The following is an 8,539-nucleotide window of genomic DNA, read 5'->3' on the forward strand; positions in this document are numbered from 1 at the left end:
CCCTCCAAAAGCAGGAAGTGAACTAAAGGGCAAATGCGACCAAACAAAATTCAAGAGTCTGGCATTACTGGGAGAAATGGTCCTTTACCAGAGAAGAGAGAAGAGAAATCGTACAACTGTTAAAATCTGACGCCACTCCAGTTTTGTTTACATTTTGTGAAGAAGGAAGTTGAACTTCAGTGGTTCTTGGTGCAGCGCCACCACAGGTGAGGAGGGGAACAACCTTTTCAGTTAGTTTGGATTGTTTGTGGAAGCGAACCTCATCAGCTGAAAATGTAGCAAATGTCGCAATTTTGATCCCCAATCCAACCGAGTCTATCAGACTATCAGGTATGAAAACACACCAAGATGCCGCCAGTGATGTAGGGAATCCGTCCAGCTGCTAACCATGACCTGACTGTACTGGAGGCCTTTGAGCTTGCAGCTGGTAAATCTACAGCAGATTTTGTTGCATTGCACAGGAGCTGAGGACAAGAGTTAGCGTTGGTCTCCCTGTAGTTTTACGTCTCCTGGGTCGTTTGCTCCTCGAAGCCCCTCTGAACCGTGGTGGAGTATCAGCCGGCTCTTGTTTCACAGTTCAGTTCATCCCTGCTTAAATACTCGCCTGCAGGATAAACTTGACCTGAGGTGCTCTACCTTAAGCACAGGTGAGGAGGTTTGAGGACAGGTTTTAACTCTAAGAAAGAAAAGAGAGTAGTTTCTCCTAAAGCCTCCGCTCTTTGCTCCTCTTCTTCTGATCCATGCTCTTCCTTTAATCGCCTCTCCTGTTCATCATGTCTCCTGCCTCCTTTTATCTATGTCACGTAGTTCATCTCTTCTAATAAACAAGCACCACCTGCTGTTTTTTTAATTTTTTTTATTTGAAGCTTTACTTGTTAAAAACTGCTCTTCATTAGACTCTCTTTGTAAACCTAACATGCAGCAGATGTTCATGTTGTAGCGTTGGACTGATCAGTTTGTGGATCTGTACTCATGGTAGGTATGCAGCATGTTGTCTGTAACTCTGTTCTGGCTCATCATAGTCGCCATATGCTGCCACCATCTTGCTGCCTTCCCCTTCCCTGTTGTCTGCTGCGACTGCCAGGAGTGAAAACCATAACCAGTCCAACAATCCACCGCTCTGTGTTTGTGCGTTGTGTTGACAGCTGGGCAGTGTGACGGGGTCTCTGGATACGATTTTTCATTTCATGTGGTTTACTCAGCTCAGCGTTTTGTTAACGAGCGATAAAATTTGAGTTTGTCGTTTCACCATGACCATGTCCATTTAGAGCGTAAACGAGATGGAAAAACACTGGCGGCTTCTTAATTTTTATTTTATTTTATTTTTTGGATAAATCATATTTTGCCAACAAAAATAATAAAAATAATGACGTAGGCTGTTATTTTAGGAAGGTAACAATATATACCAGTATATTAAAAAAAATAACAGAAAATGAATTAAAACAAAACTCATGTCTACCAGTCCACAAGTAAAGATTACGTTACTAAATGTACAAACTAAACGACTACTCTGCTGCTTAAAATGAGCAGGATTACGAATGTTTCTGGTGTCTACAAAAGCATTTTAAAGAAGCAGAACATCGTCAGCTGTCACAAAGCACATTAGTGACATTTAATCTGAAATGGTTAAATACATAAAGCCGCCACCTCAGATGGCAGCAGCTTCTCTCACGCCGTCCTGCTGTAACCGTCTCTACCTGTCAGAGTGCTGGAGCTCCAACCCCCGCGGCAGGCCATCCTTCACCAGCATCCTGCGGCGCCTGCAGGCCATCGAGCAGTCCTCCATGTTCCAGATGCCTCTGGAGTCCTTCCACTCGCTGCAGGAGGACTGGAGGCTGGAGATCCAGCAGATGTTTGACGAGCTCCGGGCCAAGGAGAAGGTGAGGACGGTGAAACCAGCCAACCTGATACTGCAGAGCTGGGTACTCAGTTACATTAGTAAGTTTTGTTTTTTTTTTTTTGGTTAATTGGCTTTTTGGAGTATTTTTGCCACACAGTCGTTTCTGGTTTTACTTGAGTAAAATTTCTGGTCTCTCTACCCTCTGAATGGAAAAACAAACATGTTTTAGCCTGATATTCACCAGACTAAACACACTCCTGCAGTTTTTTTTGTTTTTTGAAGTAGTAGTACTCTTGTAGCTGAGTACTACATGGAGCTGCTGGGAGTTTTTAGCCGTTTCGTGAGCCCGACGCCGGGAAGCATCTCACAGTCTGAGGAGGAGCTTCTGCACGTCAGGAATAGCTCAGCAACGAAGAGGTGTTAAATCAGGTTTGCGACACTCATTTCCTCCACCTCCCGGTCTGCAGGAGCTGAGGTCGTGGGAGGAGGCGTTGGCCCGGGCGGCCGAGGAGCAGAAGGAGCAGGAGGAGCAGCTGAAGAGGAGGGAGCAGGAGCTGGCGGAGAGGGAGTTCGACATCGTGGAGCGGGAGCTGAACATCATCATCCACCAGATGTACCAGGAGAAGCCCAGCGTCAAGAAGAGGAAGGGCCACTTCAAGAAGAGCCGGCTGAAGCCGGGCAGGGACAGCAACTGCATCAGTCTGCCCTCTGGTGGGTGGAGAGGAGAAGTGCAGCCTGGCTTAACAGACGCTACCTGCTGGGTCTTCTTGTTGCAGTAGGGCAGAGCAGTACGGCTTAAAAATAAAATATTCAGTTTTTTCCTACCACATCCGTTTTTTACAAATGATAGGAAATATTTTCAAAAAGTGTTTTTTTTATTTTTATGTATTTAATCCCTTCTGTGAATTGGACGACAGAGTATTAGGGCCGGGCTGCAACAATTTTTATTTAAATATGAGAAGATAGTCATAATATTAACAAAATAAAGACGTAATTTGTAATTTTACATGAAGAAATCTTTAAGTCATGAGAAAAAAAAGTAATTTTAATGATCCACAGTGGAGCAGTTGGCAGAGCTGTTGCCTTGCAGCAAGAAGGTCCTGGCATAAACCTCGAGGCATCTCTCTCTCTCTCTCTCTCTCTCTTTCACTCTGCAGGTTTTGAGCACAAGATCACAGTGCAGGCGTCCCCCAGCGTGGACAAGAGGAAGAACCAGGGCAGCGAGAGCACCACGCCCCCCGCCAGTCCGGGTGTCTTACCCCGCCTGCGAGCCATCAGACGTGAGATCAAACGCCTGCAAGTTTAAGAAAGATGCAACAGGAACCGTAAAGTCGCCTAAGTGCTTCCTTGTGTGTCTCAGTGACCCCGAGCGACGGCAGTAAAACGTGGGGCCGCACCGCCGTGTGTCCGAAGGTAGACCTGACGGCCAATAAGAAGAAAGGACGCACCTGGGGGCCGAGCTCCACCCAGCAGAGGGAGCGGGTCGGAGGAGAGGACAAGTAAGAGCTGCTTCTGGCTGAAATAGTTCAGGAAATATAGAGAGTATGATTCAGATTCAACCATGTTTAGCTTTTGGTCTAATGAATGAATGAATGAATAAATAACCTGTATATCTAACTGCTACTGTAAAATAATCATAAGTTATAGAAAGGCTGTATCAACCGCTGAAGTGTGTAAAGGTCGTCTAATAATTTAGATAGAACTCTGTTCAGATTTTAATATATATATATATATATATAAAGAAATGTTAAAGTATAATGAGGATTGGCAGTCTTGTAAAAATTTCCACCGGCATTTAATTGGTTTTACTGGGATTTTATAGGTTAGACCAACATAAAATAGCACTTAATTAAGAAGTGGAAAGAGAAGGTTGCGTAGTTTATTTTTTTTACAAACGAAAATCTAAAAATTACACCTCTTTACTTTGAAACCCTTAAATAAAACCCCGTGCCACCAACTTCCTGTTGGACTTGAATCATTTTAGGCTCCATCTGGGTGTAATTTAATCCCAGTAAAAAATCCCCAAAATATGTGGGGTCACACAAATTGTAGCCTATAATCCCTTTCTAAAGTATGACGCAGCCTTCAGGTCGTCGATTTTGTTTTTCTAAATACTTTCTTTTCACTTCAAATTTATGAGCTGCTTCGTGTTTCTATCAAACTGTCAAAGAAAATCCCAGTGAAACATTTTAAAGTTTGTGCTTGCAGACAAATTGCCGAAAAGCTGTGTGAATATTTCTCACACGGTTCTGTGCTTGCAGGCTGAAATCCCTCAGTGAAGGTAAAGTTTATTCATCCAGTGCGCCAAACCTGGGGAAGTCCCCCAAACACGCTCCCATGATGCCTGGCTTCTCCAGCCTCAATGAGATGGGTGAGTCTCCGCTGGGACCGTCCGCCGGACGTCTCCTCTCAGTCTGACTTTCTCTCTCTCTCTCTGTGGACGACAGAGGAGTGCTCCGAGTTCGAGGAATCGCCGGGGTCCTTGCTGCCCTCGGAGACCAGCAGCAACGGGGCCCTGGACGACTCTGGGCCGCTCTGGGGCAGCTTGGGGCCCAACACGGCGCCTCCGGTCGGCGGCGCGGGCCTCTGCCCAGCGTCCGGAGGCCTGTGGATGGGCGTCAGCAACCAGGACTTGGCTCGGCGCTGCAACCAGAGGAAGAAGAGCGACATGCTGCTGCTGGGCTGCGCCTCTCTGCTGGCCTCTGTTGGCCTGGGGCAGGACCTGCTGCAGCTGGGCAAACAGCAGGTGGGGCCCAAACCACTGGACAACGATGTAGTAGCTTATTATTTAGAGCTGAAACGATTAATTGTGATCAATCGTCAACTGTTTTAGTAGCTGATTAATCATTAACTGCAATATAAACTCAAGAAAAGCTACTTTTCTGAAAAGAACAACACAGTAATCGCAGTAATGGAGCACAAACAGCAGCGTTTGCGTTTAAAATGAAAAATAAAAGCCTTTCTCTTTTAATGAGATGTAGTCAAAACTCCTCAGGTGGTGAAGTGTTAGCTTCACCTGGAAAAGATTTACTTTAAATAATGCTGTGTTGTTTTGTTTTAGGCAATAAATGTTTTTTTTTTTTTACTTGAATCATTTAAATGAATCTGTATAATGTTCCATATTTTTATCCTGATTAATCAATCAACTGTCAGAATAATTGATAGATTCATTAGTTCCATGTCTAATATTATTTACTTATCACATATTTATTGATTGGCCACAGCTTTTAATACTTACAGTTTAATTTTAATGCTTAATTCTATACTTTTCTCTGTTTTCTAAGATAAAATTTAACACAGTGAGGTTGCAAGATTATCAAATGTTTATCCTAACAAAGATTTGGACTTGCAAATTAAAAGATCTGCCTCTTCAGGAGTTTTTGCTAGAACATATTTACAGACTGAAGTGTTTTTATCTTAAATGTAAAATGTATAAATATATATTTGGTACAGTTTGGGCTTAATTACTGCTGTCAATATGTTGCTTTTTTTCTCCAAATGGCCTTTTTTTGAGTCCATTCCTGAATTAGTTGACGATTATTTCACTAATCGATTAATCGCGATCAATCGTTTCAGCCCTATGTTGTCATGTGAGCCGTGGCAGCAGCAGGTGAAGGTACATTGTTTCTGTAAACCTTCTGTGGCTCCCAGATGCTTCAGGACGAGCAGGACCGAGAGGAGCAGCGGAAGAAGAAGGAGGGTCTCTTCCAGCGGACGGGTCGTTTCCGCCGCAGCACCTCCCCGCCCAGCAGAAACCTCTCGCTGACGCTCTCCAGACACCACGACTCCGGGCTCGCCTGCATGGACCCGTCCCCCTCCGTCACACTCCTGTCTCTGTCCTCCCTGTCTGACTGCAACTCCACCAAGTCCCTCCTTCCCTCGGACTCGGACGACTACCCTCTGACCCCGTCGGCGGGCGTCAAGACGCCCTCGGTGGCGGCGCCGCTGTCTCCGGCTCCCGCCCTCAACCCGCTCCTGGACCTGCGGGCGGAGAGCTTCAAGAAGGAGCCCAACCAGTCGCTCACGCCCACCCACGTGTCGGCAGCGATGGCTCTGAACAGAGGACACAGACGGACGCCGTCGGACAGCGCCATCCGGCCCCGGGCGCAGACTCTGGGACACCGCAGGACTCCGTCTGACGGCAGCATGCCGATGCCTCCTCATCCCGTCACCACGACATCTAAAGGTACGCAGACCAATGCTTCACCCACTGCGGCTTCACACGTCTGTGAGACGAAATGTCTCCTCTGTCAACGAGTCCTGGACAAGACGTAGCTGAAATAGTCAAAATATCATTTCTGTTCATACTATCAGGTTGATTAGAAAGGCGATTACTTACCATCAGTAACTGAAATGTATTATGACAGCAATAAATCAAAAATATGCCTCATCATGATCAGAAATCTTTCACGTTAAATAACAGAAGATATGATAAATGCCCGCTCCTATTTACAGCAGTAAGCTGATCAAATCCAATCCCAGTAATAATAGTTTCACTGAACAATAACTAGACTCCACAAGCCCAAACTGGGCTTTTATTGAAATAAAATTTCAGATGATAATTCTGAGCTTAAGTGCAGATATTACCGACCAAAAAAAAAAAAGATCAGGATAAAAACCTGATTAGTGGATTTCTGGTTTAAGGCGAAAAGAAACAGATTGTTTTCTTTGTTTTCTGAGATGTAAAAATGTCTAAAAGGGATTTAAAAACGTAAATATGAACAGGGACAGTGCAGCTTACGAGCTCTACTTACAGCTGTTATTGCTGTAAGTAGACACTTCAAGTCGGGTGTCTAAAACAATCTAAGTGATGAGTAACTCTACATCAAATTACTTTCTGCTACATAATAAAATAAATGTGTATTATTGGCTCTGATACAGAAATAATATTCCAACGGAAAAACTGTCATGAACAAACACCTTCTATATGCTGAAAAAAACACCAAATCTTACCAAGTGTTGAGTTTCTTGTGCAAATATTTCAGTACACTATAAATAAGACAAAACTAACTTGCAATGAAACAGCAGCTTGTTTGTAAGTCAACATTTCCTTAATGTTGGTGAAAACGTTCCACCGGCGCATTAATTTGTAAGAATACATTTTTCCCATATTTTAATAATCTACCAGTAGAAAGGCTTTTTTCCTCCTCAATGAGAAGTAAAACAGGCTCTTATTTCTTGCTGAAAAGTTACTTGTTTGGTTTAATACAACTTTGCTGAGATTCTTTGTTTTTGCAGTCTAGATTCGACCCACATTCATTTTCCTTTTCCTTCCAGGAACGCCAGACAGGCTGGACATCCCTCGCCTCCCGGACCCGTCCATGGTCCACCCCCACGTCCCCCACCGGCGTAAAGCCCCGGCCCCCCCGGCTCCCAGCCCGAATCCCCCCTTTCTCATCAGCCCCCTGGAGAGACCCAAGACCCTGGAGTTCGCCCCGCGCCCGCGGCCCACCCCGGCCCGGATCAGGGCCGACCACAGGAAGCTGGGCTCCGTGTGCCGGACCCTGAGCTCGTCGCCGGGCAGCAGCTGCGACAGTCCCCTGGGCTCCGGGGACAGCAGCGCCGGCGCCACGCGGCCCAATCTGATGGACATGGACATGGAGGGCCAGAGTCTGGACCCGACCGTACCGCTCTGCGGACAGCTGCAGCCAGCCGCTCTGTGCGAACAGCAGTACTTGTAGTGACGCGTTTGAAAGTTTCTGGGGTTCGGAAGTACATCCCACTTCTGAAGATGTTGCACCACTTGGCGAAAGTCGCTCGTCTCCTGAAAAGGCGTGAACCCCTTCCGGCATCCCTCGGCCTCTGCTCTGAATGACGCCGAGGGCCCAGAGGCCTCTGAGAGCCCGGTACTGACCTCGTCCAGCCAAACGTCTTTCCAAAGCGTCTAAAAGAGCCACTTTTTAAAGGTACCGACGGTCATCTCAGTCCGTCTCCTACTGCTGTTTCCTGTCTGTGTATCTCTACGCATTTCCGCTTCCTGTCCGCCGCGTGAACAAGACCAGAAAAACATCGCCTCGTGTTCGTCGTCGTAGTTCGGAGCATGTTTGTTCTTCCTCTGCACGGTGGTCTTCATCCTCATCTCTCTAAACCTGAAAGGGAAAAACAAAAAAAATCCGTTCCCCCTCAACCTCGGTGGTCTGGTTACATGTGCATTAAAAACATCTATTTCCGCCACTTTTTTGCAATCTGGTGGTTGTTTTTCATTGGTTTAAACATCGCTGTCTGCTTCTTCTGCCTCAAAGTTCAGATATGATCCAGAGCTGGCCATGTTTACTGGAACCCCTGGTAAAGATGATAAAGATCAAGTTGATGTAACAGTAAATTCATCTTTTTCTGCAGCGGCGTAGCCATGTAAAGAAATAATTGCACCTTAGAAAACCAAAACTATTAGTATCTCAACCAATACCTTTAATATAAAAGAAAATGAATCATTTTCTACATTTTTAAAAACTTTTTAAGTTAATCAGACTTTCTAAGATATGTTTTTATTAGTGATCCATACATCAGGCTTTTTAAAAACTATATATATATATATATATATATATATATATATATATACACACACACACACACACACACACACACACACACACACACACACACACACACACACACACACACACACAGCTCTGGAAAAAACTAAGACCACTGCATTGACCCACATCAAAACCTCCTTGTTACTCCACCAAACATTGATTT

General features: G+C 45.2%; 1 protein-coding gene across 2 annotated transcripts in view; it reads left to right on the forward strand.

Annotated features, from left to right (window-relative positions):
* map3k10 (mitogen-activated protein kinase kinase kinase 10) overlaps nucleotides 1-8,264 on the forward strand; it is a 43,641-nt gene extending 35,377 nt beyond the window's left edge. For both annotated transcript variants that reach the window (XM_015021646.1, XM_015021653.1), the window contains exons 4-11: nucleotides 1,705-1,880; nucleotides 2,308-2,551; nucleotides 2,998-3,120; nucleotides 3,201-3,339; nucleotides 4,102-4,211; nucleotides 4,288-4,586; nucleotides 5,492-6,026; nucleotides 7,118-8,264. In XM_015021646.1, coding sequence (XP_014877132.1) covers nucleotides 1,705-1,880; nucleotides 2,308-2,551; nucleotides 2,998-3,120; nucleotides 3,201-3,339; nucleotides 4,102-4,211; nucleotides 4,288-4,586; nucleotides 5,492-6,026; nucleotides 7,118-7,521 — 2,030 coding nt within the window. In that variant the 3' untranslated portion in view covers nucleotides 7,522-8,264. The remainder of the gene's footprint in view (nucleotides 1-1,704; nucleotides 1,881-2,307; nucleotides 2,552-2,997; nucleotides 3,121-3,200; nucleotides 3,340-4,101; nucleotides 4,212-4,287; nucleotides 4,587-5,491; nucleotides 6,027-7,117) is intronic.
* The last annotated feature ends 275 nt before the right edge of the window (nucleotides 8,265-8,539 follow it).

This window comes from Poecilia latipinna, unplaced genomic scaffold (assembly GCF_001443285.1).
Source record: "Poecilia latipinna isolate Pla-1442-1.1 unplaced genomic scaffold, P_latipinna-1.0 Scaffold85, whole genome shotgun sequence".
Lineage (NCBI taxonomy): Eukaryota > Metazoa > Chordata > Actinopteri > Cyprinodontiformes > Poeciliidae > Poecilia > Poecilia latipinna.